Source organism: Chiroxiphia lanceolata, chromosome 2, assembly GCF_009829145.1.
Source record: "Chiroxiphia lanceolata isolate bChiLan1 chromosome 2, bChiLan1.pri, whole genome shotgun sequence".
In the NCBI taxonomy this organism is placed as follows: domain Eukaryota; kingdom Metazoa; phylum Chordata; class Aves; order Passeriformes; family Pipridae; genus Chiroxiphia; species Chiroxiphia lanceolata.
The window spans coordinates 21,981,344-22,006,583 of NC_045638.1; the positions used below are offsets into that span (position 1 = coordinate 21,981,344).

General features: G+C 36.5%; 1 protein-coding gene across 4 annotated transcripts in view; it reads right to left on the minus strand.

The window, feature by feature from the left end:
• Nucleotides 1-25,240, minus strand: part of STS (steroid sulfatase) — a 106,892-nt gene that overhangs the window by 76,527 nt on the left and 5,125 nt on the right. For 2 of the 4 annotated variants that reach the window (XM_032678769.1, XM_032678768.1), the window contains 3 exons: nucleotides 5,824-5,976; nucleotides 3,991-4,112; nucleotides 1,238-1,360 (listed from right to left, as the gene is read on the minus strand). In XM_032678769.1, coding sequence (XP_032534660.1) covers nucleotides 1,238-1,360; nucleotides 3,991-4,112; nucleotides 5,824-5,969 — 391 coding nt within the window. In that variant the 5' untranslated portion in view covers nucleotides 5,970-5,976. Of the gene's footprint in view, nucleotides 1-1,237; nucleotides 1,361-3,990; nucleotides 4,113-5,823; nucleotides 5,977-17,565; nucleotides 18,132-19,210; nucleotides 20,252-25,240 lie in introns of those variants that run through there. The other 2 variants (XM_032678767.1, XM_032678770.1) reach the window with 2 other exon arrangements.

Below are 25,240 nucleotides of genomic sequence, written 5' to 3' on the forward strand. Positions count from 1 at the left end.
GCTCCAGAAAATGAGTTATATTACAGTGCTTGTTACAAATAGAAAAAACCTCAGCCTTTAATTGAATATGGAGCAATAGGAATTAACTCCATGAGGAACATGACAAATTATGAATGGCTTTTTTTCACTATGATTCAAATACACCTGCACTAAATATACTTCTGATAAGATTTTCTGGTTTTCTTGTTTATTTCTGTCAGGACATCATGGTATTTTATCCTTTATAAGAGTGGGACATAGCTAAGTAGGATTTTTAGTTAAGAACACTAACTAAAGTTAGGTTTGTCTACATAATACAGATATTTTTTGAACAGCGGTGTGAATTGTTAGCCTTGCTAAACAGCCTGATTTTTTAAACAAAAATCACTCCCCAAATTGCAAGTTTCTGTTTAAAAATCAATTAAAAAAATCAAATTGGATGCATCCTTCATCTAAATTAATTTAGTAATTCCAGTATTATGTTCTCTGAACAACAATTCCCTGGCAATTCCAGTACAGAAATACATTATGTAATACAAGTTGTAGTCTAAAATATAAGCAGTCCGGAATAAGTCATCGGTCAAATTAAAAAAAAAAAAAAGGACCAATCTTTAATTTTATACTTTTAGGATATTAATTCCAATTCTACTTAAAATTCACCTAGTGGGATTCCTTTGCCCATCACTGGATATTTATGCTGCAGTTAATTGTCTAAACTGTCTTTACAATGAGAGAGAAATACATTTTTACATTACATTTCTACTACAGGATAAGAAAACTTTCCTAGAAATGCCCTTTTCTGGCTGATGACAAAGAAAAGAATCTAGGCAGTTATTCCAGGTAAAACACTGTCTACTTTATGGATATTTAAAAACTGGTGAAATGAATTGTACCGCTGTTCTGACTTATACCCTGTGATCAACCCCTTATTGTGATCAATCCCTCTGTTGTAATCAAATTCCTATTTATACTGAAAACTTTTCAAGAGCTTGACTAATTTTCAGTTTGTTCATCATGTTTCTCCAGTACCTTGCACAGTCAGACTACAACTACACAAGTGAATTAGACATACTTATCAGATTAGTTTTTCACACAGGTATGGGAATGTGCTCAGCTTTGTGCCAGAAAAATAAATTCATTATGCTGTGGGAGAAAAATGCTTAATGTAAACTCTTAATAGTCTATATAAGAAGTTAATGTTCTTTTGTTTTAAATGAATGTAAAATAGTGTTACACATGTGTTGTTGTACAATTTTACCTATTAGAGCGGTTGCATAACCTTTCTGTTTCAGGAGTTTGGAAAAAGTTATTTCTTCAGAAGGAAGTCCCCCAGAAGAGGCAGAAAATAAGAAGACACCAACTCGTGAGAAGGCAGTCATTCCTAAATACAATGAAAATTAATGAGACCTGGATAATATGGAGAAACTATTTCCATTCATTCTTTCTGCACACACTTTTTTGCTTCAGGTGGTATCACTTAAATGACACATTACAACCAGACATTAAATGTTGCAAGTGGCTGATACAATCATCCATTTAGCTCAGTGAGGTCTTCTCTGTATTGACATCAGAAATTGAGAAGTTTTAAAAAAAAGTCTCTGCTTATAACCATAGGGCCAGACATGACATAAACAGCTGCATGTCCTTCTGTAGATGTTCTAAGGTTTTTTCAGCAAACCTGAAAAAAGTTGAGCTTGAATAATTTATTTTTCTTGTACATGGGGTAGGAATGGAACTGAGGACTGAGATCATTCCCAAGTTCTACTCTCCAAATTTCCACTTTCCTCATACATGGTTTTCTATAAGCCTTTAAGGTTATTTAAGAGAAGGTACATTGAAATAAGGCAGTCTTACTACTGGGTATGTAAATATCATGAGGTCAAAAGAGCGAGAGAGAATCTAATTCCGGAAACAGAGCAGCCAGGGCTCTCAGCATTGATGGGAGAGGACCAGCAGTCCAGTGGCACGAAGACACATGATTCAATGCATTCAGAGTACACTAAAAGAGCATCAGGTATCTGCTAACAAGACAACATCTAAATAAGGCACAGTAATTTCTATATACTGAGAGTCTGAGGAACACAAATGAGTTTATAAGCTACTCTCAGGATGAGGAACTTGAGAGCTCAGGTTCATGAAAATTAGATTACTGGGATTCCAGATGAGAGCTGGCTCTGAAAATAGGCAGACAGAACAGAGAATATCTATGCAAATCTGTGCAGATGTATCTTCAGGAAGTCTAAATTATGCAACTGGATGATTGCAGTGCCCAAATTACATGATTGATGTAGACAACCAGAATCTTCACTCAGGTATCCCTTGTGGTTACATGAGAAAAAGACTTGTTAGACTGGTTTATCAAAGACAGCTCAACTTACCCTTCATATGTTGACTTCAGTTTTTTACCCCAGTTATTTTTGTTGATTAACAGTTTAGTTTTAGTCATATATATATTATTTATTTATATTTAATTTTATGTATTAAAGCTCTTGTAATGGAAATCAGTGTAATTCCCTTAAGCTACAGAAATGAAAGTACAGACTTATGTTTGGGGGTTTTTTTCATCATCACCTTTCTCTGAGTTTGTGTCTCATCAAATACTGCATTTTGGAATCTTTTTCTTGAGCTCTATTAGCAGGAGTTTTAAATTTATAACATTTTTTTCCACACCATGATTCTACTGCCTTGTGTAATAATCCTTTACTAGCTCTTCAGTGATATTTGGAAGCACTCCATACTTAGCCATTTTGTAATTTAAGTAAGAAAAAGTTCAATTTTTGCACCTACATGGAAATGATCAGTGAAGAAAAAAATCAGAATTTTTCAGAATTAAACATTTTTCAGAAATAAGAACAAGAATCATAATGGAAAGTGACCTGTTGCTTTACCTACAGTAAATATTAATAGCAATATAGCTGTAACAGGTATATGAAATTTTCCTTTGCAGCTGAATGTAATGGAAAATTTAGCAAGTTCTATTAGCTGGCACTTTTGCAAAAGCTTGTTACTTGATTTGAATGAGCATGAACGTATCAAGTAGGCTCCAGAGTCTTGCTTTGCTTTCATTCCCAGAAGCAAGGACAGGATGTTTTATCACTAATGAACAAGTGATCTGATTAATGTATAATGATCCTTGCTAAAAATGATGTTAAGGGAATGTTAAAGTTGCATGGTTAAGCACTGAGAGGCTCAGTCCCAGCACACTAAAATAAACAGACTAGATCTTCACTGGCTCAAATGGGCTTTGGATCAGGTATTTGAAAAGTAAGAAAAATTAAATGCATGTATTCATAAGATTCTTAACACTGTATATTGGTAGATACAGAACAAAAATATGTAAAAAGAAGGGAGATTTTTTGCTTTCCTCTTCCCAGTCTTAAGGGCAACTTGAATACCTTAATGAGCTGTCCTGCCCCCAACTCCCCTGGCAAAACAACAAGAAAACAAAAAAAACCCAAAAGGTAAACCCAACAATTTGTCTAAACCAAAAGGTTTTGTAGAAATCGAAATGTCTGAGTGGAAGCATTTACATGGGGTTCTTCCGTTGCGTCTTTCTAGATGCATCTCTGTGATGTCCCGCACTTGGGCTGCCCACCAACATACTGGGAGCAGCCTGAATGCAACTAGGGAGGCAGGCAAAGAGAGAATTGATTAGTGGTCATTGAATACTGGAGGAAGTTGATGGATTTTGCAGACAGATGCTCCTTACATTAAATAACCACAGTCAAATCTTTTTCTCGGTATTTAAACAAAAATATATTTTACTCACTAAAAGACTTTATTTTTGTGTCAACTCTTCTCAAATGCAAAAATTTGCCATATATATGAAATATTTCAAAAGTAAACCAACTCTTGATGAGCTTGATCAGTAAGTGGAAAGACTGATCATTTATCCTCACCTAACTTGGTAATGATAAAGGTATCAAGAAAGGTCAGACAAAAAAAACCTGCATAGAGTTTACTGTAAATAAAATATTATATTTATATATAAATAAAGTAATGGGGTTTTACCTGATCTTATAGGATATCTCCCTGTCAGGAAAGCTGCCCTGCTTGGAGTACAAAGTGGGGCTGCTGCTATATGCTGAGTAAGTGTCACTCCTTCCTCTGCTAGCCTGTCAATATTAGGGGTTCTGGAGAAACATAAGCAGGACAAAAAAAAGAATACACAAAAATTATTATTTGGAAACAGTTATGGTAAGATCAAGAAGATCAAGACATCTGAGGCAAGAACTATTAAGGATATCAAGTTAAGACTTACTGTATGTAAATTATCAAAACCATGATGGGGTTGCAGTTCTAAATACTATCGTGTCAAATATTTTTACATTAGGCGGCAACACTGAACTGAGACACTGTGCCACTATGCCAAAAATCTTTTTTCCCACTTTCATCTACTCTTCATGGCCAATACTAAATTGTTACACCCAGACATATTGCATTGCAACCCTTTTTAATGGATTCCTTGACCCAGAACTGTAATTTTGCAACCTTTCTACTTCAGCAATGGGGAAAAACATAGACTGGAGAAAGGTTGTGCTTCCTTACTCCCTACTTGGTGTCACGTCTGTCTCTCCCCAGTAAAAGGTTTTTGGGATAGGGATAATGTTGTATGGTGCTATCAGTTAATAGAGGAGATTCAAAAAATTACAACTCTGTGTTACACTCTATATTAATGGTATCTACATGTCTGACATGATTACGTTTGCAATTTTAGAGCCAGGGGTGCAACCAAGTTCCCATATCTGCCTGGGAAACCTGTCTATGACCTGGCTCATCATGCAGATGAAAATTGGTTCCTGCAGGAAGAAATCCTGTGTCCTTGGTTCTACAGATAAAAATTACTAATGCAGACTGGCCAGGAGGTGCAGCATGCTCTAATAGCATTCTGACCCAGGAGATTAATGACCGTGACCTCAAGGCATACTAGTGCTCCCATCATCTAAGTCTGAATAGTCAGAAACATTAATTTTCCAACTGACTTATTTGCTATCAGTAACATCACCTACTAATAACAACCAGTAGGATGAAATTTCTTCATATTCCAAAGATCTAATTCTGAATTCTCACAGCAGAGAACATAGATCTTGGAGTCATTCTGGTCCCTGTGATGGGAGTGATTCAAGTACCAGTATTGTACACAATTGTTCCTGTTCAAAACTAGAATCTGTAACTTTATTTTCTTTTTTCAGTTATGAGGAGGTTTTACTTCTAACTAACATCAGCAGGAACAAGAGTATTTAACATTTGATAGGACAGTGCTTTTAGTCTGAATGTTTTATTTAACTTTGTCAAAGCCTTTGCGCCACAAACAAAATGACTAGTTACCACTTTCTCTGTTTACAAAATCAGCACACCTAAGCTGGTAATGAGGAACATTCTGGGGAACATTGCTGCATTATTCAGGCATATTAAAATTTGTTTTAATGAATATATTGATTACTGTATGAAGATAAATTAATGAAAAACTTTTACAATTGGTTAACAAAAAGCTTGTCTCAAATCATGAGTGTTTCAAAATATGCTTAAATCATCGTACCTGTGTCATGTATATTTTAAAAGAAAACTGGTGACTATACTTTGCTTCCCTAGAGCTACCCTTATTTGGTTGGTTGCTCAATTCTCTGTTTATAATGCAACTTTTCAGTAGGATAAACACATCGGACAAGTCTTTTGTCAAGAAAAGAAAACAAAGATTGAATATGTTATTCTCTGGAAAAATTATTAACTTTGATTACTTATAAAAAGCCTAATCAAATCTCTAAATGTTCTGGCATTTTTAACTTTAAAAATCCATAGAAAAACTAAATACAAACCTGTGACTACCCTAAATTATCAACATACCTTAAGGTTTTGTTCCCATAACATCCAAGGTCTCCAATACCAAGATCATCAGCCATCAGTAAAATGATATTGGGATTTGAAGCACTGTGTGTTTTGACACTGTTTACGGCACACTGACAAATTATTAGAAGTAAAAGGGGTCCCATCTTCTTCCTGGTGTGTAAGAAAAGGTGGAAAATATAATAAATAGACACCTTTTAAAAAAAATTTACTTTTAATCTAATTTTGTCCTATTTTTGACCTTTGTATAGCAAAAGACAAAAAGAAAGATTGCGTATTTTTTTTTTCCCCTCGGGGTTTTCTACCTCTTTACAGAAATGAAGCCTTTAAATAAAGCTACAACCTCAGTGACAATCTTGCATACACAAATGCACTATACAGCAATAAATCATAACAGCAAGCAAACCTTGGGTTTTTTTGTCATTTTTGTGGGGGGGTTTCTAGGTCCAAATATGATTTGAGGAACACAGAACCTGAAATGATTTAGGACCAAAATTTCCAAGGCTCATTGCAGAAAAAGTTAATCAATTCTGCTACTGAAGTAAATGACTGTATTTCTCTGTTTTAAACTGCATTGACTATGCCCTGTCTGAAACTGAGTGCCTGTAGGTTGTAATGGACCATGCCAGATACACACATCAAAAAGAACAAACTCTGTTTCTCTCTCTCTTTTGTGTCTGCTAAAACTCCCATCTTTTCTGGATCTAGGCAGCCTTTTTCAAATGCAGATGAGGCATGAGTCACACCTGTACTCTGGATTATGCTGAGACAAGAAATAAAGTGGAAGAAACTAGGACTGAGGCAGCAATTTGAAAGTGAAAGAGTAGAAAAAGGAACTAGAAACAAGAATTTCCAGAGAGAATGGGGACAGCAGGTCAAGAAAAAAATCTTGTAAATCAATGAGTTATGGTAGATAAAAGTAACTGGAGAGAAGATAAAGAAGCCAGAACTGAAAGAGTTAGTACAAAAAGACTAGACATCAAGGGAGACAGATTCATAAATCAGTGAGGTGGGTAAAAGTATTTGTAGAGAAGACAAAGTAGTCTGAACTAGAAGAGCTTACACTGACTTGAATAGCAAGAACAGAAGTTGAGACCCAGCTGAAATGAGAATTGCAGCCTGAAATAAAGAGAAATGGAAGAAGAATAAAGAAACTGAAATGAATAGTATCACAGTGAATAGAAAAACAAAACTGAGGAAAAGAGGTGAGAGAACTGGGAGCATTTGGGATGAAAGATCTGAGGAGTTATGATTAAGGTCAATGAAAAAAACTCAGTGGAAAGACCCTGGGAAGATAAGACTTGGGACTAACATAAGTGAGAAGAGATCAAAATAGTGGGGATCAACCAACACAGACTGGGACTTCTGATTCCCAACCTTCATTATTGGCATTCTGTCAGAAAGTATAGGTGCGAAGAGGATTTTAACTCTTTTAGTAGTTCTTCACATACAGATAAAACAGGAGTAAGTGTATTAGCTATTTTATTTTACCACTTAAGGTATGCTTTATAACTCATTCACCTCACTTTGGTGAGAACAGGTCTGGTTTAGACTTCAGCTGGCAACATCTTGTCACTGCAGCAACAGATCATTACCTGCTTTACCCCATGGGAAGCAATCTACTTCATTTCAGACATGGAAATACGTACACAAACTTTGATACTAAAACACTAAGTGCATTTTTGTTGGGTGGGATGCATCTCACTACCCCTTCATCAAATAACCATACTAATGAAGCTGTGTAATGCCTGCCATGTCACAGACTTTTCATCTGCACTGTAGATGCACCTTTCTTTCCTGCAAGGATAAACAAGAGTGATTTGCTTCCCAGGCGTTGCAAAAGAACAACTAAAATCTTGATCCAATAGGACAGGAACAACCTACTGCTAAATCTTATGTTCCTACTCCACTGTTAAGATTGCAAAGGTCTCAAAGGCCAGTGGCAATGGGGATGTTGAAAAAGGGGACATACATATGTTGGTGACATTATATATAGACTTGCATGGATGTTCACAGGACCTACAGAAGGTAGCCTCATTTATCGTCTCCATTTCTTATTTTGTAAATCAGGCAAAAATAATGTTATTAAAAGTTGTCTCTGATACTCCTCCACTCTGAAGATGCTGTAAACTCTCACACACTGAGCTATTTGCCTTCAACTGATATCATGTCCCTGAAGTGAAATCAAGAATGAAACAGGAAAAAGAAAATAATCCTAACAACTATGATTTCTCTGGTGTACTCTCTCTGCAGCAGATATTCATGTGCCTTGAAAGGATGTGCAGGGAAAGCAAGAAAAATCAGATGGATGAAATTGAGTGGAAGAGACAACAGCAAAGAAACTCAAAGGAGCAAAAAGGGAATGACATGAGAAGAATGAAGCTCTGAGAATGCTGAGGGCCATCTGTGACACACCAGGGTTTGTACTGGTGAAGAGACAGGCATGTGCAGACCTAACATGAAAATGATGACACCAAACCAGATGAAGCTTCCACTTAACCTTGTGTTTCATCTCTGTCCAGAGACAATTCAAATGTTTAAGGAAAGAATGAAAAAAACTTGGCAAATTAATTATTTTACTAGCACACCCTTCTAGCTTTTGGCAGTTACCATTAAAGGTATTTTTGACAGGACAGCATTGTGCTGTATACCTCTCCATGGATCTTTTAATCCTCATGAATTTGCTACAGTCTATTTTGAATCAATTAACTTTTGTTTTGGTTTGGTTTTTTGCATTGAACGAATTTGATTTTTTTTTTTACTTCCACAACACTCTTTAGATGTTCCTGTAGGAGGCATCAGCTTTGAAGGCTTGTGTTTTACATTCAAGTGGTAACATTTTTCCTTTTTTTTTTGCATGCAGGACGCACAAGTGTGATTTTTAACCTTTGCTTCACTTCCCCTGCGATATAATAGAACTAAAAGTAGCATCTTTCTTTTCAAGTTGGCTGCAAAGTTGAATTGGTTTAAGAGGTGTTTAATCTCCTACAACAAAAGCCATATAAAAATTTGTATTTCACACACCCTATTTCAACCTACAATACTTTAAGCACTGTATATGAACTTATAGATGAGTACATACATACACATGTGTCAATATGCACATATATACATGTACATGGGGAAAACACACACATCTTACTTTTTCTACATATCTTCAAATTATGTTTTTGTGATTCTAACACATATTTTCTATTTGTATTAAAAACCAAAGTATAAATGTGTAAGAGCAAATGGCTGAAAATAAAAACACAGATATAATCCACTATTTCTTGATATTTGTTTGGTTGGGACTTTTTTCCACATCAAGATAACTGACTCAAGACATGGCTATCATATAATCACAGAATACCCTGAGTTGGAAGAGATCCACTAGGATCCAAGTCCAACTCCTGGCCCTGCACAGGACAGTCCCAAGAATCACACCATGTACCTGAGAGTATTGTCCAAACAGTTCTTGAACTCTGTCAGGCTTGGTGCTGTGACCACTTCCCTGAGGAACCTGTTCCAGTGCCCAGTCACCCTCTGGGTGAAGAACCTTTTTCTAATATCCAGCCTAAACCTTGGGTCCTGTCACTGGTCACCACAGAGAAGAGATCAGTTCCTGCCCCTCCTCTTCCCCTCACGAGGAAGTTGTAGACTGCGACAAGGTCCCCCCTCAGTCTCCTCTTCTCCAGGCTGAACAGACCAAATGACCTCAGCTGCTCCTCACATGGCTTCCCCTCAAGGCCCTTCACCATCTTCGTTGCCCTCCTCTGGACACTCTCTAATGGCTTAATGTCTTTCTTATATTGCACTGCCCAAAACTGCACACAGTATTCAGGTGAGGCTGCCCCAGCGCAGAACAGAGCAGGACAATTCCCTCCCTAGACTGGCTGGCAATGCTTTGCCTGATGGCCCCCAGGACATGGTTGGCCCTCCTGGCTGTCAGGGCACTGCTGACTCATATTCAACTTGCCATCAATCAGGACCCCTAGATCGCTTTCTACAGCACTGTTCTCCAGCCTCCTGTTTCCTAGTCTATACACACAACTAGGGTTACCCATCCCAGGTACAGAATCTGGCACTTGCCCTTGTTAAATTTCATACGACTGGTAATTGCCCATCTCTCTAATTTTTCTAAGTCTCTCTGCAGGGCCTCTCTGCCCTTGAAGGAGTCAACAGCTCCAGCCAATTTAGCATCGTTAGCAAACTTACTTGGTATACTTTCCAGTCCTACATTGTTCATGAAGATGTTTAAGAGTACAGGGCCTAAGATGGAAGCCTGTGGAACCCCACTACTGACAGCCTGATGTTACCCCATTTACTATAATGCTTTGCACCTGATCCATCAGCCAATTGCTCACTCGTTGCATGACACGTTGACCCAATAGGACAGGAACAGTTGTATGCTAGATAATCTTTATCCCTTTTACTACAGGCAAATGCATCTCTTACAAGAACAACTATATGAAACTCTTTCAAACATCTCTTCCCAACTGAATCATCTCAGCATTTTTATTAAGTTTGATTAAGCAATTTATCTCTAAACTACTCTTTTAATGTAACAGAGCCCTTTGAGAAAATGCTTAATATACTTTATCCTTGAAGGTATAGTATTTTTCTGATGAAATAAGCAACATTTAAAGATATTGACCTCATTAAAAAATGCTGTGCTATCCTTAAGCACTATGCAAAAAAAAAAAAAAGTATCTTAATTGAATGCTAGAACTCAAAAAATTTCTGTAAGTTATAAAAATCACTGTAAACAGATTAAAGACAACTCTGCTCTCCAGAAGATTCTGCAAAGAGAAAATTCCTCAGCTTAATGAGAAAAAAAAAGTTTTTAAATTTAAGAAATGGTAAAGTAATATTATATACTATTAATAATTTTCTGGTATCAGCTTAAGATTGGCTCATATCTCTCAATTAATTCCTCTCTTACAAGCCAATAATATCTGTTACATCTTTGATGTCATAGAACTGCTTTTCTGAAATTTTCAATTAAATTTCAGTATGCATATTTAGGTAACTATGTACATAAATGAAAATCTGTATTCAATTTATTAAAAGTTGTCTCATTGTAAGACAGAAATTTCATGTAACATGAGCTGGGACAAACATCAGAACAAATAATCATGTTTCGTGTTCAAGCTTATTAATTACTGGGTCTGAACCAAATAGAGATGAAACCACAGAGCCTCTATCAAATCTAAGTTCAGTTTAGGTGTCTTTTAAAATGGTCTCTCAAGAATTTTCTAATTTTATCTCAAATAAATTACAGAACTTAATGGCAGTACTAATAAATAATAAATATTGTTTCTGGTAGCAAATTATAACCTGAGTAGAACAAAATATAATCTTTTGCGATATAATGTCATTATTTTATTTGTAATAAAACCCCTGTATAATTAGATACAGATACTAGAGAATATACTCTTTTCCCTGGTTACTGTTTCACAATATTCCTCCTGTTAGCCAAACGCTCATTAAAAAGTTGATTTTGATTATTGGCCCTGGTCAGCAACGTAATAACAGATCCTCGAGGTAGCACAAGTAGTCAGCCTATTTGCCAGTTATGCACCATCCTGAGAAGGAAAAATCTTTCCAATTGAAAAAAAAAAAAGCCTATCATGAGTAATTAAGTACTAGTGACTGTCCCATGTCAATTCCTGGAGACCAGATGTCTAAATGGTATTCTAAACAATTGAAAGAAATCTTTCAGATTCAGTAAAATGTGAGAGCATGTATGAAGGATGCAAGTCCACTCTGTCTGTACCGTTCACCATTTCACAAGGACTTGAAGCCTGTACCTCTCTGTGTACATTTCGTGCTTAGCTTAAATGATATGGTAAATCACCATTACATGTTGACGGAACAGAAAGATGAGAGATGAGAAAGTTTTGTTTCTGAAATTTGTATCAGCTTCAGTAAACATCACATGATGCTTACTGACATGTGCAAAGCTGTTGACACACGATATTATGAACTACCTATTTTTATGTGTATGCCCATTAGAATAAGAACTTTATAATGTTGCATTAATCAATGCAATATGATGCTGACATACTTTGAGGGCTTAGCTAAACTCAGCCACGATATCTAGCTTACGTTTTGAAAGATGTTGAGTCAGCGTTTTTCTAACATACCCAGATGATGTGTGAAATTACTATTTTTACACTATCTTTTTGAAGAGTATCAAATGGACATGAGGAAGAAGAATTTAAGTGCCTAAAACTTTGTACTTCTGTGTTTATGATATGCAAGAAGATAAAGGCTATACAGCTCTGCATGACTGTGAGTCTTACACATGGAATTAGCAGAAGAGTTTGGTTACGTTCATTTGAATTGCACCAAGATACAAAACACAGCTTCATATCATTAACTGGATACAGACTTTTTACCTTTGCCTTACTACAGCCAAACCAGCTTCTTTTGAGTTTCCATTCATATGCTAAGTAGTATTTCAAAAAAGTATTTGAAAAAGAGAAAAGTTTAATTACAAGTCATATTGGAATGAGACACTACACTCCACCAGTACACTGCCTTCACAGGGATAGCGCACATATCTGAAGGTTGGTATCTAAGTCCTTTTGTAAGTCTTTGTTGGGCCAGTAACACAAATAACCAACTGTTTACACTGAATTTTATTTTTCTTCAATTTGAAAGCAGCTTCTAAACCATTTCACTGAAATGGTAGTCTTCAAATGTCTGTCGGGGAAAACATGAAACCTAACAGAAAAAAACCCACGAAAAATCCCCCACCAAAACCTGCCTCTCTCCCAGGTTACTCATTAGCTTCCTCTGAATTCTGTCAAGAACAAAGCTTTGGATTTTATAACATCATATTCCTCTACCTACAATCTCTTTTCTAGTCAGAGTGGTTTACCAGAGGAAATTGCAGAGAAACAGCCAGTCAATTTTTCTTTGTGACATAAAGCTAGCAAGTAGCACATCAATAAAATGACCCAGTATGCTATGCTATTTCCAAAATGATGTTTCATTTAAAGCAAAGAGAAATGGCATTTGAATTAATTTGTTCTCAAAGTGTGGAATTATTATTTTCATATTAGTTCTATTGTTATTTATATTTGTATTATGATAACACTTAAGGGCTCTCAATACAGTTGATTGTACCAGATAGAAAAATTAAGAAAAGGCTTCATTTAGCAACTATTGATTTTATTCATGCAGAAATTAAGTGCCTAGATGGCCCAGAGCAAACAGGTACTCAAGGTGCAAACTAATCCACATGAATTTATTCATCCCTAAGTTAGGCATTTAGTTTGAGCTAATTATCTAGGCTTCCCCTCTAATTATTAGGAAGAGACAGACATCTTAGAAGGATGATTCATTTCTTCTTAAGATTGGTATGATGAAATTTTGAAGTGATGCCCATGACCTTTTCCCACAGAATAGAAAGCCTAAACACCTGGTTTAGACCAGATTTATATAAAAGGAATAAGGTAAGAGGAAATCAATCCCACCTTGATGGTGGGTTGCCTGCATGTGCTCAGCATACAATATGAAAAAAATCCTTTGTGTAATAAACAAACATGATATTTTTCAATTAGTATGATGTGCTCTACTAATCTTTCTGGTGTAATAGTTTCTTACTCTGTGAGTAATTCCACTGAAATCTGAGAACTAGGGACAATTCTTCGTGAGTTTTCGTTGCAAAATTTTCCTCCAAGAGATGCATTTAAGTATTTTTCTTTTCTAGGCTACACAGCAATCTGATGAATATTCCATCTTACATATTTTATTCTTTCATTACTCTAAAGTAAAAGAGATAAGAATAATTACATCCAACAGCAAGGATTATTTTATAGGAATATGGCTAATACTCTGCTTGGAGTCAGCTATAGCCAACATGTTTTTAGGTTACAATCACAAGTTTGATCAGAGAAATAAACTTTATCTGACATTTTTCTGACAGAATAGAAATTACAATCCCCAGTGTTACTCAAGTTGGATGATATTTCAAGGGAGCTCTTGTCAGAGGTGACCAGCCAACTGACTGTGAGCTCAGCCTGATTGTTGTTCACACTCTACTCCCTGCCTACTCTGCATATGGGCTGCCCACACAAGGCAACCAAACCAGCTTGTGACTGGCCAGTCATTGCTAGATTCTGTTACTTCTTTCATGAGGTTCTTGTCACAGAACTAAAACCACTTCACTTCCAGACACATGACAAGAAAAAGTCTGCATGGGTACTGTTCAGCAATTCACATGGATAGTGAACATTTTGATCGTGTCACTACTCACATGCACAAGTATCGCACGTTCTCCTGACCCCTGTCACACCAAGGGAAATGCATTCATTCTCATCACGGAACAGTGATGCACATGCTTGTCTTGTCATTTAAGAGGTAGGAGAACAGGTAGGTCAACGTTTTGGCAGCCAGGGGAGGCTTTTGTGAGAAGAGACCAGGGGCTGCTCTGTGCTAGACACAGTCAGTGTCAGTCAGCTCTGCAATGCACTCACTGCAGGCCACAGCTGAGCCCATCAGCCAAGCCAGTGGTACCTTGGAAAAACATTTAAGAAAGGGCAAAAAATACTGGGGGCAAGGAACAGAGAGAGAAGGGCTGTGGGAAGCAGAGAGAGAGGAGGAGGAAGCAGGAACAAGAAGGCCAGAGCAGTGGGAGGTCTTCCACACTGGATCAGGTACGTGCCCAAAGGGACTGTGGCCTGTGGAGCAACAAGCAGTGACAGAGGGAAAATCAGCCAAGCACTGACTTCATCCTTGTGTGCCACCCAGTGCCTCCTTGAAGGGACTGTGCACCATGTGCAGCAGTAACGTGGCAGGAGGAGATGTTTGGAGAGAAGGTGTGGAGACTAGGAAGGTGACAGAGAGGAATCTGAAGCTGAGCCTGGGAAAGTGGGAAGAAATGTGTTTTTTCTGCAAGATTAAATATTTGTCCTTTTTTGTTGTTGTTTCCCAATACTCCAACCAATTAAATATTTATGCTACTTAGCAATAAATTAAGTTAAAATCCCCAAGTGGTTTTGCCCATGACAGTGATTTTCCTGTCTTTATTTCAACCCATGAGTTTTCTCACTCCCATTCCTACAATTTTCTTCCCTGTCTCCCTAGAGAAGGGAGGAAGGGAGTGAGTGAGCAGCTGTGTGAGTGCTTTGCTGTTAGCCAGGGCCAACCCACCCATTTAAAATGAAACGGGATGAATGGATCCAATGGCAAATTACTTTTATTGATTACCAGTAGCCAAAAGTTTCTTTGCTGTGATCCAATTCATCTAGATTCTAAAAGTGAACTTTTTACCAGGGGGAGAAATGGCAAAGCTTTTTAAGTAAAAAATAATTCAATTTGAGACCAACCGACTTATGGTGGTGCTGCTGCAAGCAGGAAGCTCACAAGACATAAACAAGCAGCTTCTCCTTCCTCTTAATTTGCATGGGTAAGAGATATTAAAAATAAACAAGTGTAGTGGCTTATTGAAGACCAAGCTCCTTCTTTACAGTTTCTAAAACCGGAAAATCTGGTTTATGTTACTTTTGTCCTACAACTAATATTCAGGGAATGGTGTGTCCTCATTCTACAAACAGTCATGACTGTGTTCCACAACAAATTATTTGGAATTTTTTTGACAAAAACCTTTCGAGTACAGAAAAAAAAAAAAGTGTTTTTTTTTTTTATTTTTATAAGTAGTAATTTAAAAATTAAATTGCTCTCCTTTACTTTTACACCATAAAAGTAGCCTGTTTGGCATTTACAAGGTGAAATCACACCACTTTTGTTATTCTTTTGGGCTGAGAGATATTTCTACTGTATTATTTTGAACAGAGTTAAAAGATTAACCCCAAACTACCCAATTCTTAGGACCCAGTGCAAAATCAGAAGATAATAGAATTATCCATTCATCATTTTTATTTTTCCCCAATTAACATGGTGGTAAAAGAGCTTCAGAAATGCGGGGGAGGGAGGGAAGTAGGATGGTAAGTAATTTTCTAGCCAGCTTTAATGAAGAGATACTCCACTAGCATTATACACTAAACAGTAAAAGTACAAAAGGGTTTAAAATAAAATACAATTATTTCAAAACAATATGTAAGGAACATGAAGTTAGGAGGTCATACAAACCAGGAAAAATATTTATCCTAGAAAGAATACTTGTTCAATCAGGAAAAGAAGGACTACGAGCTGCATAGTGGCTATACAGCCACCTGGTTACAAACTGTACTGATCAGAGTCTGCTAAAAAAATGTGCCAGCCAAAGGGCAAAGATATTTACAAAATAAGATATATACATTAAACAACTTTTTATGCCAATCCCAAGGATTTGATACTTTATTAATTTCAATAAACATAGAAAGGAGTAACTGACTCTCACATCAAGAAAAAAAAAATTGTGAGTATACTTAGCTTGGCAAAATATTTGAGGGATAGAATTTAAACATCATAGGATTAGGCAACAATTAAAATGAAAGTCTTAAAATGAAGGCTATCTGAAATAGGAAATCATTCTGAGACTAAAAATATCTGCCTACAAGAGGAGGCTATGTGGGTCTTTAGAGTCTGACAGAAAATAAAAATACCCCAAACAAACAGTGAAGAAATGCATATACTGTATTACAGCAATACAGGTAAACCAGCAATTTAAGGTAGAAGTATTCAGGTTCATTCTGCCCTGTGTAAGTAGAAAAATCTTGCTCTTTCTTTCCCTTCCTCTCCTACCCTTTCTCTAGTCTTTCCTCCTCACTTTCAAAGGAACTTGATGAAACTTGTAAATTCTTGCTGTTAAAACAGAACACCATTCCTTTGTCCATAGGAGCTAAGAGGCCAACCCCACCACAACAAAATAAAAATTATCATTAGCTCAAAACTATAGCAATTGTCTTCATTTTCACCTTATTTTGTATGACATTTTAAGATCATAAAGAAATATAAAAAGTATTAAGAAAAGGCATTTTTCCATTTTCTTGTGGCACACCTTTTCTCATGATATGCCAGCATTAGCTTCCATTTAACATTTGAAAGTTTCTCAATAATAGCTCCAGGGGTCTTTTTATCTTTTGGCCTGGACTGAAGCACACTGCAAGTATTTCTGAAGCAAATAACATGCTTTTTCAATTGTATCAGAATGCTTTTTAAATAAGCTTTTAAGAACGGACATTTTCCTTTGCTTTGTGCCTTCAGGTACAACACAACCTTATGTTTTTAAAGGATGGATTCTGTTCATCAGTGAGAAGGAATGTATCAATTCCTGTGTTAAAAATGCATTTTTTTCAGGACTAATACTTTACTGCTATTGTTAGACAGTTGCTATACTAGACAACATATCCAGTTGTCTATTAGAAAAATATATGAATTAGAGATGTGATGCTAAGAGTAAGTTTTTTAAATGACTAATCCATGTCAACAGCTTCTAATTTTCTTCATTATAGCTGTCAGTCCTGTCAGCAGTGCAGAATATAAACAACAAACAACAAACAACAAACAAAAGGAAAGAAAGAAGATAAAGTAGCCTTACTGACTTTGACTTCTAATGAAATAAATTTTGTAGCACTAGGGATTCCCGCAGAAAGTGTGTTTGCATACACCACCATACAAACACCACTCTGGCTAGTAATATCAGAGGAAAACAGATCTGTCTGAGCTCTATACCCTAAGATCTCTTTATGAGTATGGCCGATCAACTGATTTTTTAGCATGGTAGAAAAAAAGATGAGGCCATTTTTACACCAAATTTAAAACATTTTTCCAGGATGCAAAAAATCCCAAATCACTGTCATTGCATACTTGAAGCAGTTCAATCTTGTGTGTTCACAGTCTGGAGTGCCAAAGACACAATTCTTGTTAAGTACTTCTTAAAAAGCCATCTCAAATGTCCTGTCTTCCTCCTCTCATTCTCAACTAATTTTACTTCATTCATTTGTTTCATCCCCAAACTTCTGCTCATAGAATCAAAAATCCATCGCACAAACTCTTCTCCAATCCTTACCTTACTACACCATGCCCTACCCCATTCCAAATCCCTTCCTACTGAAGAATCCCACACTAATGTGCCATGATCTAAACTCAGGCTGAATACCTTCTGGATGCAGTGGCTTGACTCCTCCAATTCTGCTTGCCCAGGTACTGCTATTCTCACTGCCACTCCAGCATTAATCACTACTCTGGATGCTGCTGCGTCTGTTTGTCTCCTCCATGACTTCCCTCCAGACAGCAGAGGCTCTTCCACCTGCCAGCAGTACACACTGCTCCCTATTGGCGACTAGCTCTCCCTGCGTTAAAGCAGCCTCGGCTGCTGGTCTGACAGGCTTTAACACAAGTCTGCACTTATCAAAATCCACCTGGAGAGCACCCTAAGGGCACAAGCAAAATATGTTTGTGAGAAAACAGGATGTATGGAATCCATATTATTAACGAGCCATTACAAAACTGCATAGCAAGCAATATATGTGGTCAGATTCTGTTCAAACACTTGTTTTGGTTAAACAAGCTTCTCCTCTTTCATCTTCCTTCTTCTTGTCTCAGCATGGTTACCCAAATGCAGTTTTTCTGTTTAAGCCTGGTGAATATAACCTATCCAGAAGTGATTATTTTTTCCTTACCTTTTCTCTTTCTCTATTATTCCTTGCCATCCTCCTCTGCCTCAGTGATTCCTCTTATAGATACTGTCCCCTCAGTAGCTGTGTTTATCCCCAGTTTACAGGTTGGATGTGTATGAGGTTACAAAGGAAAATATCAGATTTATTTAATAACTCATTGAAAGTTACAGTTAAGTCTTGTAGTCTTCCACTTTTGAATTGAACGGATTTTGTCAGATTACATATACTGCACACAAACTTCAAAACTACAAGCTTACTTCTTACAAACTTACCCACTCCCCTCCGAAACTATTTAACAATTCATTTCCACTTGATTCTTGAAACAGACTCCATAATCAAAATTACATACACTTTTAACATTACTTTTTAAACAACTAGAGCTTAAGTGCTATGAAAAAAAGTCACACAGCTGGAAAATCTTATAGTTTATAAACAACCTCCTTTCTTTTTTGTTCAAAATGCTTTCACAATTCAATGCTTATGCTCCTCTTAACCTGTTGTAGGCAGGGAATTGTTCTACTCCATTGCAATATCTAATAATAAAGTCCATTGGGTTACAAAATAATTTGCCACTGTGAGATATTTGATAATATCTCACAGATGAGAGTAGACGGTATTAGCAACATTTTTTTCTTATAAAAAATACATTGCATTAGGTTAATGAGAAAAAGACAATACTGAATATGTTATTATTTCTTATGATTGCTAATTTCCTGCCATGAAGATTTTAATTTGAGTTGTGAAAGAATATGAACTCCAAATACACATTACCTCAATGTTTACAATTAAACTATACATAAATTACAGACTTTGGGGCAGAAGGGACATTTTACCTTGCAACACGGAATTGTTTCAGTTTCTGATTCTAGTTTTCAAACAAGATGGCTGTGCACTTATTATCAGTAAATGAGTACAAAGTCCTGTCACATGAACTGAAACAGAAGGGTGGAGGGGAAGAAGGACAACACTGAAAAAGGCAACTCACTATACAACACCTACATGATTTCTTGATAAGACATTACTTCACTAGTAGGAAACAATCTCAACATGTTTGCATAATACCTATATGCACATGCCTAACCAAGATGCTTGTTTTAGTTTGTTACTGATTCTCCCGTTAGACTTTTTCAATGTTAGTGATTTTCCATGATATTTTTGGAAAACAAGGGCAGTGCCAGAATCCCAGGTACATTTCTGCCTTCTGTACACATGAAAGAATTCCTGCTGAATATCTACATAGCAACTTTGGGAAAACTGCACTGCAACATCTTGTAAAATATAATCAGATCAGTGTTTTTCATACTTTTCCATCAGAGGCATAGAAATATTTAGAGATTCTCTTTTTATAAATTTCATACACTATAGCCCATCCTGGTTTGTTCACTATGCATTGTCTTAGAAACTGTATGTGCTCCCAGAAAGTCCAAGCACCCTCATATGAAAAAAAATCATTCATTAAACTTCAAAAAGTGCTAGCTAGTTCACCATATTATAGCTATGGTCCTCCTCACCCCAACTTATGTATTTTTTACAGAGATTTGATCAGGAACAGAAAGATGGATGTCAAAAGATGTGTGACAATCAATGCTGATGAAACTTAACAGAATCTAAGCCTTACATTCTAAATATGGGATTTTACTTTTCTTCCAGGCAAAATATGAAAGCTTGCAATGATGGGGAGAAATCAAATTGAACTAAGGTTTTTGAACAGCTGTCTAAATGCAAAGTTTAAATTACATTTTTCTGTGGTTCAGGAAATCAGTACAGCTTGTCCTGAGCCTTCTCCTGCATTTTTCCTGTCTATTTAAAAATAACATTGTACTGTAACAATTTTGAAAGAATTTGAAATTACCAAGCTTTTCTCTGTCTCAAATACAGATAGAAAACACTAGCCCTATCTTAAGCCTTTGAAAAACTGCACTACTGTCTTGCAGTTATTGAGTTATTATTAACAAGTGAATCTAAAGACAATTTTTAAAAAATCTTGTCAGTCTCCCTAAAATAAATAACCAAGTAGTTTTTAATCCCTTTGATTAATGATATTTTTAATCATATTTTAGAAGACACTAAGAAAAAAACCCTTTATATGGACATAAGAAGCAGTACTAGAGATACAACAGATGAGAAGCAACATCTACCAGTGAAACACCATCTCTTCTGTACATACACTGCAACTCTTAAATGTGTAATAATAACTACTTAAAATAAATTTTATTAAAACAAATTATTATTAAGCAGCATTCATTCAAAACCTTGTGATTATGTAAATTAGAAAAAAGTAAGGATAAAACAAGAGTATGTATGAGAAAATAATGATGGACTGAATGAAAAGCAGACTTGTCTGTGCTAATTAACATGACAATTCAAGGCATTTGATATGGAAAACCAAAATGCAGCATAGAAAGATCTATTCATTCTAACTAAAATAGTATGCAAAAAATCACAATGAGTTAATGAGTGAAAAAAATAAACTTCCTCCCCCTCTCGTATCCAAATCTAAGCATTGAATAGAGGGGTTTTCTCTGTTTAGGTTTCTTTTCCATGTTTGATTAGAAATCATTGAAGGGTGCTAAAGTGACAATTACTTGATGATTTCAAAGCATAACTAGGACTGAAAATTATAATGCTACCAGGGAAGCTGCATTTAGCTATGGCAAATAGGGTACTATGTTACCCTGTAATGTATTCTCCAATGATCTATGTTACTTAATGGATTATATTATCCATTTTGAACAATAGGTGTTTTTGTGGGTTTGGTTTCTTTTTTCCACATGGATATGAATATATTGAGTTTTTTCTCTTTCTTAATTTGTTAGAAACATTGTTTTTTAAGATACTTTGGACTTCTGGTCACCAAGTGGGAGACAGTATCTATGTATTTATATATGAATGTTCATATCTGTAACAGAGTTCAATTAATTTAATTGGTAAAGGAAATTATTTTTCTAAAGAGTGTTTGGGATGAAAAAGAAGTAGAAGAATGTATGACTGAATTATTGGAATCTAGTGGAAAGGCAGAGCTGCAGTGAGGTAGAGCTTTTGTTTCAGTTCATCAAAACATCTTTGCCAAAGCTTTAGAAGTTTAGGATCCAACTCACATGACTAAATGTTCATCTACCAGGTATGGTACAGTGCCTTTGTAAAAACAAAACATGATACAGCTGCCTTAGACTGGCTGAATGTTGGTGCACATATAAATGCTTACGCTGTCACATAAATCTGCTAATACAAACTTGTATTTAACTTGGATTCAAGTGAAATAAAAAAGTAACAGAGCTAAAATGGAACAAAGGGCATTTGTGAACTTCTCTTATCATAGTGAAACTAAAGGAACAGAGGTAATTTCAGAAGATATTTTTGAAAGACACACATATCCAGAATTAAACGGTAACACTTCTGCTGTTCTAGGGACTTTGTAAAAACTGGATTATGGATTCTAGAGGACATTTACTCTGCAACAAATCTTCACTGAAAAAAGATGTTTAAAGTTCATTCTTTGGCTTAGTCCAAAAAAACAGTTAATTTTCCCTCTGAAAATTCTGTAGCCATGTAGTTATCTTGAAGGAGGTAGGGGAATCATTATATAAACTTGTGAAATCTGTGGATTGCAGAAGGCTTTATACAGTTCTGATGAAGTCACAACAGCTTTTATACATGGAAACCTATGACACAGTCTAATGGTTTAGGTGGTTTTTTTTTAATCATGGTTGTGAATAACTATTTAAGAGTTACATGTCAGAGTTTAGCTGGAAGAACATATTGCCTATGCCATGTAAGAATAAAGATCCAAGTTTTGTAGTTGCTATAGCCATAGTTTCTGACTATTGAATAATACTGGTCTAAGCTACCTTGAGTCACAAACAGAATAGGATTTTTGAAGAAAGATGGGCTTGAACAAACAGGAAAAATATATTTCATTGAATCTACTAGGTAATTTATTTTATTATATTTATATTATTATATTTATTATATTTCCTGAATTTAGAAAAAGCAGATGAATATGCAGGTCCCCCACACTTTGTCAATTCCTTCAAGAAGCAACAATCACACAAATATTACAAAATTGCAATCGGACAAAGGTTTACTGTACTTCCACCAACTTCAGAAAGCTTCAGTGAAAACATCACCCCAGAAGATGCTGTTAGAAATTCAGTGACAAGAGTGCCATATACTGAGTGAACCTCTATGCTTCCTGAAGCACGTAGGCTTTCCTCCATGCTCTGCAACTCCAGAATACACCCTAACTGTACCTCATTTCATAACCCCAACACAAAGTTAGTTTCAGGATGGCACATTAGGATATATAGCCATTTTAATATTAAAAGCCTTGTTAACAGCTTTTGGAAAATCGCATTAGTCTAATTTTTCCAGATGAGAGCATAATGGTTGGCGTAAAAAGGAAAAGTCAGTGAAAAACAGATTATGGACACAGGCTGTCAAATATGGTCATTAATATAATACTCATTCCCTATTGCTTGCAGTAGCCACTGGTCTAAATGACACATACAGCACTTCCGAAACAGTGATACAACAATTCATCCTGTAACACAGCTTCTTGCAGATAGCTGCCTCATTAGGCTTGCAAGATAGTAGATTTTCATACTTAAAAATGCAAAAAAATATTTCAAATGGCATGAAGAGGTAGTAAGCTCTTCATGGGCTAGAGATGTTGCCACTGATCTCTTTCAGTGAAGTATAATACCGACTTCTCTAATTAGTGAGCGTACATACAGATGTGATCCAAAAAGAAAATTTTAAATTGGACAAATGGCAACAGAAGCTTTGAGCTTTTGTCTTGGTACAACACAGTGAATAACCTTAGTAATCAGCAGTAAAAATCAAACTATTGCAAAGATGGTAATTCAGTTCTTATGTTAATTCAAAGGTATTGCTGTATCTGGGACCAAGGCGGCAGTCTAATAGCAAAAGATGGCCTTCTATTTGTCACTTATAAACCCCACAGCTATAATAATGTACCCAAGTGCTGGACTTCTGTAAGGAAGAAGGAAAAACCTAAAATGCTGAAAAGCAATCAGAATGCTAAAAGCTTCAGAAAGTATAACTTATGACAAAAGAATAAATGAATGAAATTTGTAAAATAGAAAAAAAGACAGTAAGAACACAGGATTTTGTAGCACAGCAAAAGATTCGCTGAAAGATTTAGAAAATTTTAGGCATAATATTTTAAGCATATACAATTCTATCTCAAAGAATTCATTTAGATCTTGAATGTCTCTCATGATCTTACCTACATGTAAGTACATAAAATGGAAATCCAGGAATCTTTCAAACCTGCAGTTTCACCTTACAGAACCCAAGGTGAAATGTTTGAGATATACTTATTAAGTGGACCTAGCTGTCTTAGGGAAAAAAGTCAGGGTCTCACTGGCTTGACAGCTCTGGGACTTCATTGCTTCCTTCTAGGTATCCCTAATATCTAACCTTATCAGTATTTACAAGTGGAGTTTCTTGGTTTACAAATGTTTTATGAATACAAGTATATGTTACTGATCTGCTAAGAACATCTCCGTTGAAAGTACAATATAAGAAATAAAGTGACATCATTGTCTCATCTATTTTGTTACAATACACTGAACCTAATTCTTCAAGGTAGGTGAACATAAACTGAACTTAAGTGGACAACCTAACGAAGGGACTATTGCCCCACCCAAAAATTAGTCAGTGCCCTACATACCAGTGGTCACAAAAGCCTATTTGTCATTGGCTGTCCATAACAGCACATTCTGGAGTACACTACCAGTGCCTGTTTGCCTGCCTGTGCCCGTAAGGAGGAGGGCAGGGCAGCAGCTTTGGGGGGAAGACAAAAACAGAATGATGACTTCGTTGGGAGGTACACTAACTCCTGCAGCCAAGGAAAAGTCCCAACTCCCCTAGTCAGGCACAGCCTTTATGTCTAATACAACTCGGCTCCAACGGGGAGTCAGGAAGCCTCTGGCTAACTCTGCTTGGCACTGCCCCCTCTACTCTCCCCACCATTTATGCTTCCTGATCAGAGTTGCTACTTCATATGTACCAGCACAATGTTATGGTTTCTCTGGCTAGATAGATCTAGGAACTCAGACCACCAGAATCACTGCAAAAGAAAAGTAGTGGCACTGTTTGATAGCTGGCCCCCAACTGCCTCCCTGCAGTACCTAGGCTGTTAGCATGCTCACCCTGATTGTGTGGACATTCTGGGTTGCATGTCAGTGAGTTCAATTATTTCTACTCATCTCTTCTGGGTAGATACAAACTTAAGGGCAGGCAGCCACAGAGTAGGCCGAATATCTGAGCTCTGGAGATTCAACTTTACAGCTTGTTGCATGCTGAGTGGGGAATATGCACATAAAACCTGAATCTGGAGCAGCATTACAGATCAGCAGCTTAGAGACCTTGTGATCCTGAGAATCACAACTCCTTTTCTCTCTTTTCCATCTAAAGATCTAATTACAGCAGCCTTTGAAGAGGTTGAGCCTAGGAACACAGGACTGAAAGGGACCACTGGCAGGGTGACCGCATTGGGTTTCACCTTGACTCCTGGCAACCAGGTGATAGATGACTTGCTCAGAAAGGTTCACAGAATGTGTATTCCATGTGACAGTACAGTTTTTCCTATAATCTGTAACAATCAAACTGTAGTAAAATGAAAAAAGCATGGCCAAAAAATTCACATGCAGACAAGGAAGAAAACCAACAGCTTAACAAATATTTTAGGCTCCTTCAAAAATGGGAAATTAGATAAATAAATGAAAGTTGCAAATGATCCCACACAGGAAGCCCATATCACACAGGAAAAGCAAAGCAGGATACAACACATCTTATCTGGGGATGCAATCTCATTTGCCTAATGTTTCCGATAGTTT